At 43.6% G+C, this 16,271-nt stretch overlaps 2 protein-coding genes across 2 annotated transcripts in view; one reads left to right on the top strand and one right to left on the bottom strand.

The window, feature by feature from the left end:
• TLN2 (talin 2) overlaps nt 1-16,271 on the bottom strand; it is a 175,290-nt gene that overhangs the window by 119,149 nt on the left and 39,870 nt on the right. The window contains exons 10-15 of the mRNA XM_056120009.1: nt 11,034-11,135; nt 10,213-10,289; nt 5,888-6,068; nt 4,911-5,024; nt 4,198-4,306; nt 421-629 (exon numbers count right to left, since the gene is read on the bottom strand). Coding sequence (XP_055975984.1) covers nt 421-629; nt 4,198-4,306; nt 4,911-5,024; nt 5,888-6,068; nt 10,213-10,289; nt 11,034-11,135 — 792 coding nt within the window. The remainder of the gene's footprint in view (nt 1-420; nt 630-4,197; nt 4,307-4,910; nt 5,025-5,887; nt 6,069-10,212; nt 10,290-11,033; nt 11,136-16,271) is intronic.
• LOC130029335 (transmembrane protein 14A-like) lies at nt 12,040-14,700 on the top strand. Its single transcript, XM_056120274.1, has 2 exons — nt 12,040-12,078; nt 14,263-14,700. Exons 1-2 carry the CDS (start codon nt 12,040-12,042, stop codon nt 14,683-14,685), a joined length of 462 nt encoding a protein of 153 aa, XP_055976249.1. The 3' UTR covers nt 14,686-14,700.

Here is a 16,271-nt window from a genome sequence, read left to right as displayed (position 1 = left end):
AATCCACTGGTACTGGTTCCCCTGGCATGAAAATAGGTCTCAAAGATGGCAGGAGGAAAAAAACTATAGACAGGTGCAAGGATATGCCCAGAGTCACCCAATCCACAGCGAGGGGGAGTCAAACAGATTTCCTAAGAAGCCTCACTTGGTTGCTAAGAAGGTGAGGCATACTTCCTGGGTGTTTGGGGCTGCAAAATCTTCTTTCCAGGCATTCTTGTGTGTCCATTTCTGAGGTGACAAGCAGCCCATGGTGACAAGGGAAGGGTGGCTTTGGCAGAGAGCTCAGAGACTTGAAGTGTGGTGCTGTGGGCAGTGCCATGACTATGACATCAACGTGCCCAGAGGAAGGAGCTTTGCAGACCACCCCACTCCCGAGCCCACCTGTCCCAGGAGCCGGAATCTGCAGCCCAGGGCACTCACCTCCCCAGAAGTGGGCTGCACGGCCTTCAGCAGGTCTGACACTGCTCCAGCCAGAGTCCGGGCTGCACGGAGCAAGTCCTCCCCGCTGCCCACCTCGTCGTCCATGAGGGCCGCCAGCAGCTTCACGCCCTTGGACATCTCAGTCAGGTTGGAGGAGATGGTGGTGATGGCACAGCCCACGGCTGTGTAGTCAGTGTCTGTAGGGTCACCTGGGACAGAGAGAGAACATCACTAGGTAGGAGAGCATGTGTACACCATGACACTCTGGCTTTCTGGCTCCAAAGCTCTTCATGCCCAGGCCTCAAACACGAGAATTTTTGTTTGTTTGTTTGTTCTTGTTTTGGGATTCTACCTGGTGGTACTCAGGATTGATTCCTGGCAAGTTTGGGGGACCATATGGGATGCTGCGGAATGAATCTGGATCACTTGTGTGCAAGGCAAGCACCCTACACAGGCATTTGAGCACATTCCCCCAGAGGCTCTCAGCAGCTCAGGGTCCTCGACTGTCAGCTGCTTCCTGAGATCATCTCTGCTACTGAGATATGGACACAAGCTCTTTCCTCGCTCTAGCTGGCCTGTGCAGGGGTCCAGGCCTTGAGCTACACTCAGGGGTGGAACCACACAGAAAATGACACACAAAGGATAGAACAAAAGGGAATGCCCCGCCATAGAGGCGGGGTAGGGTGGGGTAAGGGGATGGGGTGGTGGTGGTTGGAGGGATATTGGGATCATTGGTGGTGGAGAATGGGCACTGGTGGAGGGATGGGTTCTCGATCATTGTATGACTGAAATGAAAACATGAAAGTTTGTAAGTCTGCAACTGTACCCCATGGTGATTCACTAATAAAAAAATTTTAAAAAAAGAAAAGAAAATGGGACACAGTGAGCAGTATAGTAATATATCCAAAATGCAGACTCAACAACACTGAAAACATGAGGTCTAAGCTTCAATCACTGAAACTCTGTAATGTGTCTATCAAGTTGACAGGTGGGGATAGGCTGGGAGTTCTGGTGGGAGGGAATATAGGAACCCTGGTGGAGGGAAGTTGACTGGTGGCAGGATTGGTATTGAATTATTCTTTTCTTTATTTTTAAGATTTTTAAAAAATTGAATCACAGTGAGATAGACCCTGGCAAAGCTGTTCATGGTTAGGCTTCAATCATATAGTGTTGCAACACCCATCCCTCCACCAGTGTACATTTCCCAGAACCAGTGTCCCCAGTTTCCCTCCCATTATCACCCCCACAAGCCTGTCTATATGGCAGACACTCCCGCCACACACACTCATCTTTCTCTTCTTTTGGGAATTATGATTTGCAATACAGATACGATAGGTTATTGTGTATATCCCTTTACCTACTTTTAACACTCAGTTCTTGTCCAGCGTGATCATTTCCAACTCTTATTGTCATACTGGTGCCTTTTCGGTCTTACCTACCCTCCACCCCATACACACTTGTTGTTGATTCCAACCACTGACCAGTCCTCCTAGCCTGTTTTTCCTGGTCATGGATATTCTATATATATATATTCGTATATCCCACAAATGAATGCAGCCATTCTGTATCTGTCCCTCTCCTTCTGACTCACTGCACTCAGCATGATGCTCTCCATGTCCATCCATTTACAGGCACATTTCATGACTTCATTTTTCCTAACAGCTGTGTAGTATTCAATTGTGCAGATATGCCATAGTTTCTTTATATATTCATCTGTTATAAAGCACTCAGGTTGTTTCCAGATTCTGGCTATTGAGAATAGTGCTGCAATGAACAAAGGAGTTCAGTGGGTGTTTTTGCTATGTGCTTTTAGGCCCCCAGTGCTTTTTAAGGATGAAATATAAGACAGAAGTGGTATTCCTGGGTCAAATGGGAGCTCAATTTCTAGTTTTATGAGGAGTGTTGTTTTCCAAAAAGGCTGGACCAGTCGGCATACACACCACCAATGGAGAGTCCCTTTCTCCCTTCACATCAGCACTGGTTGCTCTTGTTTGGACGTGTGCCAGTCTTTGTGGTGTGAGATAATATCTCATTGTTGTTTTGATTTGAATCTCCCTGAAGATTAGTGAGGTAGAGCATTTTTTCCATGTGAATTTTGGCCATTTGTATTTCTTCACTTTTAAGGAAGCTTCTGTTTTATTTATTCGTCCCATTGTTTGATGGGGTTGAATTTTTTTCTAGTAAAGTTCTACCAGTGCCATATATAACTTTTATATTAACCCCTTTATCAGTAGGGTATTGGGCGAATAACTTTTCCCATTCTGTAGGCTGTCTTTGTATCTTGATCACTCTTTCCTTTGAGGTGTAAAAGTTTTAAGTTTAATGTAGTCCAATTTATTTATCTTTGTTCCCACTTGCTTGGTCAGTGGTGTTTCATCTTTGAAAATACCTTTAGCTTCAATGTCATGAGGGTTTTGCCTACATTTTCTTCCATGTACCTTATGGAGTTGGGTCTGATGTTAAGGTTCTTAATTAATTTTTTTAAAAAATTATTTATTTAATTAATTTTTTATTAATGAAACACCATGAGGTGCAGTCGTAGACTTACAAACTTTTGTGCTTGGGTTTCAGTCATACAATGATCGAGTACCCATCCCTCCACCAGTGCCCATTCTCCACCACCAATGATCCTAGTAGTCCTCCCACCCCCACACCCCATCCCCCCACCCCACCCTGCCTCTGTGGCAGGGCATTCCCTTTTGCTCACTCTTTCCTTTAGGGTGTTGCAGTTTTCAATAGAGGTATTGAGTGGCTATCGTGTTCGGTCTATAGTGTCTACATTCAGCAAGCATCTCACATCCCGAGCTAGGTTTATAATTCATTTTGATCTGACTTTTGCACATGGTGTTAGAATGGAGATCTCGGTCTATTTTTTTGCATGTAGCTGTCCATTTTTGCCACCACCACTTGTTAAAGAAGCTTTCCTTGCTCCATTTCATATTTCTTGCTCTCTTATCAAAGATTAAATGATTATATATTTGACGGTGTGTGTCAGGACATTCAACTGTATTCCACTGGTCTGTGGATGTGTCTTTATTCTCACACTGTGATGTTTCAATTGCTACCACTTTGTAGTACAGTTTGAAGTTGAGATGATGCCTCTCATCTTCTTTCATTAGCTATTTGTGGGGGTTTGTTGTTCCACATAAATTTCAAGAGTCTGATCAATTTCTTTGAAAAATGTCATGGGTATCCTTATAGGGACCACAATAAATCTATATAATGGTTTGGGAAGTATTGCCATTTTGACAATGTTACTTCCAATTCATGAGCAGGGGATATTTATTTCTTGAAGTAGCATTTTGTAGTTTTCTTTATACAGATCCTTTACCTCCTTTGTTAAGCTGATTATGATGTACTTTATTTTTGGAAAATTATATTCTTAAAATTCAACTATTAATAACTTTGTAAAGCAAAGTTTTTAATAAGGTTTTTTTAAAAAATTGCACACAAGGTGGGTTCATTTGATCAAACTCCTTGGTAGAGAGAAGAAACCTCAATGCACTTTTAAGTATTTCCAGCATATGAACACATAAGAAGGAAGAGCAAGAAAGTGCTTTTTAAGGATGAAACATAAGACAGAGTGAAGGGAATAAGATATTCCCTACCCTCATCTAGGGTCAGTGGGGAAAAAAATGCCTCAAGTATTCCAGTTCCTAAAATTAGACCATCCTCTCCTAAAGTGGAATCCTGCTTGTTTCAATCAAAGAGTAAGAGTTTGCACTATTTTTTTTTTCAATGAAACCACAATCTGCCACAGGCATCTCTGGGACTTACCAGCTGTGAGATTAACAACGGAAGCAGTTCCAGCTGTGATGGCATCCACTTGAGAATGAATTTCATGTTTAGATTCATCCACTTTATTCTGAACCCAGACCCTAGATGCCTGCAAAGTCAGACAAATGCACAGCACCATCACTACCCAGAACTACCCAGGAAACAAGAAGTTCCACCATAAAGTGAGACCTCCCTCCCTCCCTCCCTCCATCCCTCCCTGCTTCCCTTCCTTCCTTCCTTCCTTCCTTCCTTCCTTCCTTCCTTCCTTCCTTCTGTTTTGGTTTTGGGGCCACACCCAGTAATGCTAATAGCTTACTCCTGGCACTGTGTTCAGGGGTCACTCCTGACATGGATTTGGGACCATATGGGGCATGAGAGATGGAACTTGGGTCAGCAGTGTGTAAGGCAAGCACCTTCCCTACTGTACTATCTCTCTAGCATTTCATGGACACAGAGACAGCGGTTGTGGCTCACATTCACCTGGCACCTGAGCAATGGAGGGATAGGTGAGGAGAGATGATGCCAGTCCAGGGTCTAGATTCTTGGCTTTCAGTAGGCACTGTGACAGCTACTAGTACCCTGGACTTTCCTGCTGACATAACCTACAAATGTGATCTCACACACACAGATACTTCACCTAGCCAGAGATAGAGATTCATCTGTCAGAGCCCAGCCCTAGTGACCCCCCATTTTCTACCCGTGATGCTATTTACCATGTCCTGGCCAAGAGGTGGCAGGGCGTCGAGCTCGCTGAGGTCCTCATGGGCCTGCTGGACAGCGTGCATGCTTGTGTTGATGGTGCCCATGAGGGCCTGCTGGGCTGAAGTCTACAGGGGAGAGCATAGTGTCAGAGAACTGCTGATGCACTGCTCACTCACACCAACTCCCCAGTTCCCCTGCCATGGATCCTTCTCAACAAAACATTACTCATTGCACTGGAAATCTCATGACCATCATGAAACAGAGACAGAAAGTGCCTCTCTTTGGCAACTGCACCCAAGGAAACTATTACCCTGCCACCATTCCAGCTCTATGCTAACCAAAGAAATTAAAATCAGCCTCAGAACAGAGACCTCCGCTGCATCTCAGCCCTGGTCCACACCTTCTCTTAGCTCAGCTAGGCCTTGGAGGGAGAGTGCTTGGATGAGGATTTGGAAACCCAAAGTAGAGGTTGTCATCAGCAGAGCTGAAAGGCTCAGAGGGAGACCCAAAGTCACTGACAGGGACCCAAATCTGGAGTGCCAAGGACAGCTGAGCTCCAGGTGGCAAACAGCCAGGTTAGAGCTGAGATCTTCTTTATGTCTAGGTACTACCGTTAGGCAGTGTGCCTCTTCCCAGTTGCCTTTTGGCTGAGGCACAGATGCTTCAACACTCCCAGAGTTCCTGCCAGCATCCCGGGGCAGAGTGAGGCAGATTCCCTGCAGGGCATCCCCACAAATTGTAGAAGCCTCAGTCTAGTACTCAGACTCCACAGGGCCATTGTTTTCTGCCACGGAGGCTGGGAGGAAGCCTCTACCCCAAGATCACCAGCCAAGTACTGGTGCTTTCCCGCCAGTGAGGACCAGACAAGGTGTCTGCAAAGGCACCCAGGAGGAGTAAGGCTTCCTTGGAGGGGGCTCTGGAACTCGACTGGATCTCAACCCCAGCTCCCCTCCCCCTGCCACCATCCTCAGGAGAAGCATGAGCTCACCAGTGGGGGCATGTGGCCATGGTGCATCTGACCCACCAGGACCTGCAGCTGTGGTGAGGGCATACTGCCCACATTGAAGGTCTCAGGGCCGCTGGATCCTGAGCGCATAACGGCAGGCAGTGCCACTGAGCCATGCTCCACTTTTCCTGTCCGGTTGAATTGCTGCTGCAGGATGGTGGATCTGTGGGGACAGGTAGGCGGGCACCATGAGGCATCTGCTCCTCACGTGACAGAACAAGAGGGTTGGCAGGACTTGCTAATGCAGGGTGTGGAGGTCAGTATGGAAAGAGAAGTAGACAGTGAACAGGCAGAGCTGGGAAGCAGATATTCCAGAAATGCCCAGTGTTGGGAAGACTTGGGAATGAACCTTGTGCAACCCACGGTGCAAAAGGTGTTCCCTCCAACTTTCCACCCCGATTTATCTGTTCAACAGCTTCATCCAACTTATTGTTCTTAAAACAACAAAACATAGGTGGTGGGTCAGAGATTGGGGATCAGGACCTTCATGTGTCATCTCTGGGTCTGGATATTTCTATGATCTCAAGGCCTGAGCAATGTCACGCTGACCCATTAGCCTGTGGGACTTAGAGCCTCTGGATATACCCCCGGCTCTCTGAGCATCAAAAGAAAACAAAATGAAACCCAAAAGAAAATAAAGCAAACCTGAGCAGATCTTCCCGTGATAGTGAAGTTCTATGTAGTTCAAGGTTTAGAGACTATTACTCTCTATTATAGTTATATCAATAATGTAACTATATTTATATATTATTTGGAAAATCCTCCAGGAAAATAGCATTGGTTCAAAGAGACCTACTACCGGGCAGCTTCTATTAGATTAGCTGGGCACACAGGCATTTAGTGTCACCATGGAGAGAGAGGTGCAGGAAAGAATGCAGAAAGGAAAACCAGCTCCCCAGCTTAGACCTCCTAGGCTGTGTACAAGCCACTGGCCAAAGAGGACATGTAAATACTCAGGTACCCTGAGAAGGGAACATTGTGGCATTTCTCCCAGATGGTCTCCACTCAGGTCTGGGAGGAACTTGATCTATTTCTTTTTCAAACATTATCCATTTATTGTTGCATGGTAGCTTCTTAAAATGAAAGTGAGTACAAAGTGAGTACAAACCCAGGTCTGACACTTTGAAGAGAAAATGTCAGACAGCAGCATTTCTGTCTCAGCAATCTGGGCAGTGCGCATATGCATTGGGGTGGGGCTCGGGCAGTGGCTGCATTAAAGGACAAAGGCTTCTGGTTAGGGTCCTTCACACAGAATAGGCCAGGCCCTGCTGCCCAGGACAAGGCAGGTCAGCAAGCACAGGTTTCTGGTGAGAACAACAAAGTCTGCAGAGGGCCTGACACTGGGGAGGGTGGACAAGGAGATGTCTACAGTGTCACCTGCACCTTGAGATTGCTGTCACTGTCAGCCTGGGTGAAAGTGGAAAGTTTGCCAACTGTGGGACCCACTCCTCTCAGTTGCCTTGATGACACCCCACTTGCACCTGTGCATCCAAGACTCAGTTCTGTTGAGGGAAAAGTAGTAGGCTGGTTCAAAGACACCTACTACCAGGCAGCTTCTATTGGATTAGCTGGACACACAGGCATTTAGTGTCACCCGGGAGGCAGGGGAAAGAATAAATGTCACAGCGTCCCTGAAGGCTAAGTGTCCCCCCAGACCAGAGGTTCTAGCTCATCCCTGACAGTTAAAGCCAGTCTCAAATCAAGGAATTTCAGAGTTCCCAGATGGTAGCCAGATTCCCATCAAGTACATTTCCATTGTGTACACCACCAGATACAACAAAAAAGCACCTGGAGAGATGACTCCTGTCCCACCCAGACTGAACCCATATCTGGGACAGCTCAGCGGACTCACCAGTCCCTATAGAGCCCTGCAGCTGAAAACTTCCAGAACTCAATTACCACCATGCTCAAGGTTGATCTCCACAGGTTCGGAAAAGCCTCATTCATGAGTATAATATGCTGAAAAACTCAGGTATGCGGGTTGTGTGACTGAAATCTTCAGGCTTTCACAGAGTCAAGAAGGGGCGAACTTCCCTAATCTACTTGTGTTTCTGGAAGCCTGGCAGTCACATCACAAATTGTCTCTGGCGCCACATAAGCTCATTAACGGCCATGATCCAGAGACTCACAAATAAATCTCAGAAGAGAGTCATAAACTATAGAGATGCCTCTGGACCCCACATTCACCATGCAATTCAAAACTTAACTCCAGCTGTATCACCCTATTTAAAATTTCAGAATTCCTGCAGCATGTGGCCACCTCTCATACTCAACACCAGGAGTAGCACACCACATTGGATGGGGTGTAAAGTAGAGCCTGTAACAGCATGGTCGTAAAATCTCTTACACAAAGGCTTAATGGCACCCGACTAAGATACAACAATCTTCACACACTTTCTTCTAAGGCAAGTTTTTCGATCATTTTTAGCAGAGTATTCATAACAAGAACACAGAATAAATTATTTAGGGCCTGTTATTGGGGCAAGCTTGGGTGGTGGTTTGGAAAATTAGAAATATTGTTTCTGGGAACGTGTAATGGTGGTGGGATTGGTGTTGTAATATTGAATGTGATATATTGCACTGTAGCACTGTCATCCCGTTGTTTATCGATTTGCTCGATCGGGTGCCAGTAACATCTTCATTATGAGACTTGTTACTGTTTTTGGTATATCAAATACACCGCGGGTAGCTTGGCAGGTACTGCTGTGCAAGCAGGATACTATTGGTAGCTTTCTGGGCTCTCTGAGAGGGATGGAGGAATCGAACCTGGGTTGGCCACATGCAAGGTAAACGCCCTACATGCTCCAGCTGATGTGAATATTACTGTGAACATTTTTTTTTTGTTTTTTTGGGTCACAGTAGTCCCGGTGATGCACAGGGACTACTCCTGGCTCTGCACTCAGGAGTTACTCCTGGCAGTGCTCAGGGGACCATATGGGATGCTGGGATTCGAACCTGGGTCGGCCCCATGTAAGGCAAACGACCTATCTGCTGTGCTATCTCTCCAGCCCCTACTGTGAACAACTTTATAAAAATAAAATTTTAAATTAAAGGGGAAAAAAGCCCCTCTCCGGGTGACTGTGATGCCAACAGTGAGGGAGTAGGAAAGAGTGGCAATGTTACAGGCACATGTAGTGGGATCCATTCCAGGGTGATGGCTTAGTTTCACAGCATGAACCTGAGTTTCTCATTGACCATCGGATTCTGCTTCCTCATCCATCCAGCGGGGATCTGATATCTGACCTGCTGCTACTACCAAGTAAGATGGCTTGTTGGGAGGGCTCAGGAAGAATCTGTGAATTTCTAGACAGTGGACAAGTGGGGTGTGAAAAAAACATGCCTAACTGGAATGACTGCTTTCTTCATGTATGAAAGGGATATTGTTCTGCAGCTAAAATGGCAGTGATGAGGAGAATAACTGCATATTCCAGGAGCCAGTCATTAGTCTCTGCTTCATTAAAAACTGAATGACCAAAATAAAACTTAAAAGGTCATATTGTTATCAGAACTATTTTATACATGAGATGGCGAGGATAGAAAATGTATTTATATTCCCATGACCACACATTAAAAAAAAAGAGTGCAGGAATTAGCAAAACCTTCCAGAGATAAGTATTACACATATGGCCTGTGCAGAGTCCAGAGGATAATGCTTGGCACCCCACCCCAACCTCCCTCACCCGCCCCATTCCTACTGATGGTCCCTGAGCACCAGTGATGTGAGCACTGTTAAATGTGGCTTTTTGGTTTTAAACCAAAAAGGAAAAAAATGTAAAAATAACCTAGACCCTCCCCACAAAGATACACATGGAAGCTCTTTCTCCAGCCTTGGGTGAAAATGATAGCTTATGATATCTGAAGCTGAAATGAAGGGCAAGACTATGCCATAAATGCTCAGTGGACTTTAACAAGAGCTTACATCATTTGCTTCAGCATCTCCCTGACATGCTCCCCCTCCCCTCCTTATAACACCGTTCCTGCTTGCCTGATGTTCTGGGGCCACACTTGGTGCAAACTTGTCTCCTTTAGCCACTGCTCTCTCCTTGCCATGAGGCATTTTTTTTTTTTTGCTTTTTGGGTCACACCTGGTGATGCACAGGGATTACTCCTGGCTCTGTACTCAGAAGTTACTCCTGGCAGTGCTCAGGGGACCATATGGGATGCTGGGAATCGAACCCGGGTTGGCCACGCGCAAGGCAAACATACTACCCACTGTGCTATCTCTCCAGCCCTGCCATGAGGCATTTTAGGACACAGAGCTGGTTGAGGAATATGGGTGTTGCCCAGGAACTATGAGCAATACTTACTTTTTTGGGGAAACTGACTCCTCTAACATAGTCGACTCCTCATCACCTTCTAGTCCAAATCTGTCTTTGCTTTGTTTCTACAGATGAACCAAAATATAAAAATGAAAGGCCGCAGGACTGAATACAAGAATTCTTTTTTAAAAGAAAGCCAAAACTTTCTAAAGGAGTCACATGAACTGAAATGTTCAGAGTTACCTAAATTTTCTTGAATTGTACTCAATAATATAATTTTGGGCGAATGAAAGCAATTATAATAAAATTTATTTGATATCTAGAAATAAATCTTTACTTTTTATTGGAGAGACTTAAATTGGTGTAGTTACAGTGACAATGCAGATCTCAATCTTCTAAGAAAAAATGATGATTCAAGTGGGTTTTCCTTTAAAGTTTTAGGAAATATTATTATGAAACAGTAACCTCTTTAAATTTGTTTAAAATACATAAAACACCTAGGGAAGAAGGTGCTGAGGGTTTGGCTAGGATTATTTATTAGCTGAGCGATGCATTATTTTTCATTCTTCTTCTTCTTCATTAATGAAATAAATACAAGCCACAGCAACACCAGAAATTCTTGTAAGGCACTGAGGTCAAAGACTGACCAGTCAAATAGTTTCAACATCAAAGACTAAATGTCTGGATCAAATACTTTCTTTTTTTCAAATTAATCAATTAATTAATTAATTTTTCCAGGTGATTTTATTTCTTTTTTAAATTATGAGGATCAAATACTTTCAACATGAGGGTGTTGATTGTTATGTTTTGTTCATGGCAGTATCATCTAATCAGAGTCTTTATGAATAATTTGCATACAAATGAAATACCTTTTTTAGGATGATATCAATGTAGCCGGCAATCAGCTGGGATATCTGCTCTCCCTCAGTGGTTTGGACTGAATAATAGCTTTCTTGATACTCCCCAAAATCCTAGAAGGAAAAAAAAACCCACATTAAAAGAAATAGAGCTACATTAGCAGTTTTAAAGGCTAAAGAATTAAAGGCAAAATTCTGGAAGAAAAAAAAGGGGTGTAGATTTACTCTTCTCTCCCCGCCCCCAAATTGACTCAGGAAACCAGTCTGATGAAAAGGATCTAAAATCTGAAAAGTTAGCTGGTTCCATCAACATCTAATGACTAAAGCCTTAGGACTGGAGGAATCATAGCTGGTGAGTTCTTGGACCTTCTTTTACATACTACTCCAGGCTAGATGGTGGGTCCCTAGACCTATAACTTTGGCAGGTATTTCCTGAGATGCTTGCCCTCTCCAGCCAAAGATGGGGAGAGGGAATGTCCAGCAAGACCCATGGGGACACAAATCCCCTCTCCTAGCCTGGGGACAGTGTGGCATGGGGGTGAAAGTCTGAGCGCAGGTGCTCTGGCCAGGGAAACCATATGTTCCTCTCGACCCAGCAACTACTGCCTGTCTCAATAGAAGTGACACATCAGAGGCCAAGGTTCCAAGGAAACTCCTCCCTTCACAGACAGCACCAATACGGATTGAGCAAGAATGCCAGTGCAGTATTGCAGCGGCTCCAGAATGAGATGTGAATACAACTCAAGTCCACAGAAAGTAGGTCACAACACTACACAAACTACTGAATTCTCCATGGTCAGCTAGACAGGGTGTTGGGGGAGATCTAAAGGCTTCTGGCATCATGATCAACATGTCTATAGCAGCACTGAAAATCACACTTCAAATCAAGGGTCAGGAAAGCGGCAATACGAGCAAGAAAAAATAATCAGGGGACGCTGAATTGTTTTTGACTGGACTGATTCCTAGAACCATAGGGCCTCCTTAACATCATTGGGTGTAGGCTTGGAATTCCCCAGACATGACTGGCTATGGCTTGGAGAACACTAAGCATCAGTGGGTATGGCCTAGAGGTCTCCAATCACCCTTGGGTGTAATCTGGGAGCCACAAGCATCACCAGGGTGATCCTGGTGATACTCGGCAACCACAGGGCATGAGCAGCTCCACATCCCTGGGACCTCATGTTGAATCACAGGCCCAGCTGGCCAAGTATCCTTGGGAGTAACCCTGGGACTCTAAGCACAGCTTGGAAGTCTCCAGAGAAAGGCAAAGATGAAAGAATGATGCCAATATAGCCATGAATTAGATGTTGGAATTATAGGAGGGTATTAAAGTAGTTATCAAAAAGGGTCTCAATAATCAAGTTCAAATTCTCCAGAAACATATGAAAAACATAAAACTCCAACAAAGAAACAGGTCACTAAAAGGAACCAAATTGAAATTATAGAATTTAAAAAGTGCAATAACAAAATGGAAAAAAATTCACCGAGTAGATTAAATAGTATTGTGGAGATGACAGGATGGAAAATAGTAGAGAATTAATCCTGAAATGTATAAAAATGGAGAGAGGACAGACAAAGCGAAACAAAGCTTCAGGGATTTTTTTAAAAATGGTAATCAAATGTCATTCTCACCAGGAGGGTGTGGGGAACAAACACGCAAAAAATTAAAGAAATAATGACTGAAAATGTCCCCAGATTAGTGAAAGGTGGCATGAGCCTTTGAATTTAAGAAATTGTGCAAATGCCAACTAGAACAAATCAAGAAAATTCACACAAAAACAACTGACAAAGCAAGGAGTTAAAAAAAAATTTTTTAAAAGGGCCAGAGCGATAGTACGCCAGGTAGGGTATTTACTTTGCATACGGCTGACCCGGGTTCGATCCCTGGCATCCCATATGGTTCCCCATGCCCTGCCAGAAGTAATTTCTGAGTGCATAGCCAGGAGTAACCCCTGAGCACTGCTGGTGTGACCCAAAAAGAAAAAAAATCAAATAAAAGTAAGCTGTTGTTGATAAATTAATGTCAACTTGAATGACAGCAAATTTCTAACCTTGGTGACAAGAAATAAGTGGCATTTGTCAACTGTTAAAGGAGAATAAATGTCAGTCTCAAATCCTGTCTCTGGCTAAATTATCCTTCATGTGAAAAGGAGAAATAAGAACATCCTCAAACGAAAGAAAACTCAGAAAGTGTTGCTGCAGCCAGGTCTTTAAAGAATGACTTTAAAAATGTTCTTCAAATGTAAAGAACAAGTTTCCAGGAGAAATTGGGAAATTTATAAAGGAAAGAACAATTTGATAGAGAAAAAGAGAAGTAAATTTGATGGATCTCTTCTCATGAATTTTCTATAATTACAATTTACAGTTGAAGAAGTTATAACATCATCGTTAGTGGTGTTGGTTGTATAGAGAAATTACAATTACATTCAAAAAGTGTGACTTGCAAAGAAACCTAAGTAGAAGTAAGGTTTTCTCATTTTACTTGAAGTGGCAAAATTCTTTTTTTTAAAAAAAATTATTGAATCTCCTTGAGATGCAAAGTTTCAAAGTTGTTCATGATTAAGTTTCAGACATACAATATTGAAACATCCATCCCTTAGAGTGGTAAAATTCTTGTACCGATAGGTGGCCATTAATTTCATTAGGAGGTACTAAGAACTAAGCAGAAAATATAAATAAAAATAAATAGATAAATGCAGTACTGTCCTCCCATTGTTCATCGATTTTGCTCAAGCGGGCCCACTAACGTCTCCATTGTGAGGCTTGTTGTTACTGTGTTTGGCATATGTCATGGGTAGCTTGCCAGGCTTTGCTGTGCGGATGAGATACTCTTGGAAGCTTGCCAGGCTCTCCAAAGGGGCGGAGGAATCGAACCGGGTTGGCTATGTGCAAGGCAAAAGCCCTACCTGCTATGCTCTCGTTCCAGCCCCTGATAAGCTGTATGTAGTTTAATTCAAACTTATTTCAGATGGATACCAGGAATTGCCTTTCAAAAAGAATGTCATATACAGAAAGCTGAACAAAGCAAATCAAAGGTATCACAATTCGTTATAGCTTAATAAAAACAGTGCCTGACAATTAGAATACAATGGTTAAAGTTTTTGTTTAAAAACCCTAAAGCAGTTTATTTTAGAGATGATTGTTTCTTCTGTTTCTGAAAAATACTTAAAAATGTATTTTATAATATAGCTTCTAAATAAGAAGAGCATGTTTTCGTTTTCCATTCCTCTCGACTTCTTAGGATGCCAAATCGGAAGGCGCCTGTGTGGGGCCCCATCTCCGGGCATCAGCGACCGCATTTGCTTGTAACTGGCCCCTGCTTTTTCGCCTGACCGCCTGGAGCTGCAGAGTTGCATCAGGGCCAGTGGACGTTATTGGTTTCGGGTATGCAGATCTTTTGACGTTTAGAAGCATCTTGGGATATAAACGAAAAGGGGGTGTTCCGTCTCTGATTGCTGGCCTTGGCGTGGGGTTTCTAGCCGGCTATGGAGCTTACCGTGTCTCCAACGACAGGCGAGACATCAAACTGTCACTGTTTACAGCTTTCTTCCTCACCACCATCATGGGTGTGAGGTTTAAGAGATCCAAGAAAATAATGCCAGCTGGACTGGTTGCAGGTTTAAGCCTCATGATGATTCAGAGACTTGTCTTACTGCTGGTCTGAGATGCCGAGAGGAATGGAAAATAGATAAATAAAAAATATAAATAAGTAAGTGAAAACATGGCAGTGATTTGCCTCAATGGATGAGTGCATGTCAGGCATGTGCGATGCTAGAGGCCAAATCCCTGGTATGGCAAAAAAAATTAGATTGAACAGATAAAATAAAATAAATATAAAAATGAAGTTCTAAAAACGTGCATGTAATAAGCAGGATGGCAGATAAAAAAGAAGTAGAGGGGGATAAGAAGAGTAACTATGAAAGAGCTTTAACATACCAATAATTAGCTCCAAGAATAAAAGGTCTAAATAAGCCGATTGAAAGATGGAGGTTGAGTCTATAGTCTACTTTCAGCCCACATCTTCCATCCCGAGAGGGCCCTCCTAGCACTCTTTACTTGGTGATCCCTTCTCTATCTGAGCTGCTTTCCCCCCTCCCCCTCCGCCCCCCCCCCCCCCCCCGCATTTGAGGCCGGCTTCTAAGCTGTGGGTGGGGTGGAGGGGATGGGGTGATGGGGTGGGGGTGGTGGGAGGGATGTTGGGACCATTGGTGGTGGAAAATGGGCACTGGTGGAGGGATGGGTACTCAACCATTGTATGACTGAAATGCAAGCACGAAAGTTTATAAGTCTGTAACTGTACCTCATGGTGATTCACTAATAAAAAATTTTTTTAAAAAAGATGGAAGTTGAGATAATTTTCAAAGCACACACCTAGACCCTCAACATCAGGGATTTTCAATGGCTTAAAACCTGCGGAGACCAGCTCCTGTCTGTGGACTGGCAGCTGAAACTCTGTACTAAACTCATTTTAAATACCCCAATACAGCTACAATGAAAGTGAAAGAATAGAATAATATATAATAGGCAAACAGTATAAAAATAAGATCAAAGCAGAAAAAAAATTACTAAGTACAAACCCAAAAAAGATAAAGCAATTTTTCCATTTAAGAAAATAAATGAGGGGCTAGAGCGATGGCACAGCGGGTAGGGCATTTGCCTTGCACATGGCCGACCCGGGTTTGATCTCCAGCATCCTATATGGTCCCCTGAGAACCGCCAGGAGTAATTCCTGAGTGCAGAGCAAGGAGTAACCCCTATGCATTGCTGGGTGTGACCCAAAAAGCAAAAAAAAAAAAAAAGATAAATCTTAAATGCACAGATATCGATTTACAGAGTATCAAAATACAAAACCTGATAAAATGAGAGAGAAAGAGAAAACCCTGTGATTATTGTGGGGACTGTAACTCTTGGGAACTGATAGAAGAGCCATACATAAAATTGACAAAGATAAAGTCAACAAAGACATAGAAGACAGCAGTTACCAACAGCTAACAGGATCTACCTCAAATTTCTAGAACACTTCCCTCAGCAGCAGAATAGACATTCTTTTTAATCACTCATGGAACATTCTCCAATAATGAGTATGTCCTGGGATATAAAATAAATCTTTTTTTAAAGTTTGAAAACAATTGGAATTACACAGGGTAATTTCTTTGACCAGAATAGATTTAAACTAAAGCTCAAAAACAGAGATGGGGGAGGGGAGACAAAAAGTGGGAGGGAGTGGGAGACAGAAAGAGAGAGAGAGAG

This window comes from Sorex fumeus, unplaced genomic scaffold (assembly GCF_029834395.1).
Source record: "Sorex fumeus unplaced genomic scaffold, SorFum_2.1 ptg000042l, whole genome shotgun sequence".
Taxonomy (NCBI): Eukaryota; Metazoa; Chordata; class Mammalia; order Eulipotyphla; family Soricidae; genus Sorex; species Sorex fumeus.
The sequence above is the reverse complement of the archived record's forward strand: the minus strand, read 5'-3'. Positions and strand labels throughout refer to the sequence as shown.

Excerpts from the sequence above, each read along its gene's own strand:
- LOC130029335 (XM_056120274.1), top strand. The coding sequence starts at position 12,040 with ATGACTGGCTATGGCTTGGAGAACACTAAGCATCAGTGG. Across the intron at positions 12,079-14,262 it reads AGAACACTAAGCATCAGTGG|GATGCCAAATCGGAAGGCGC; the intron begins GTATGGCCTAGA and ends TCGACTTCTTAG.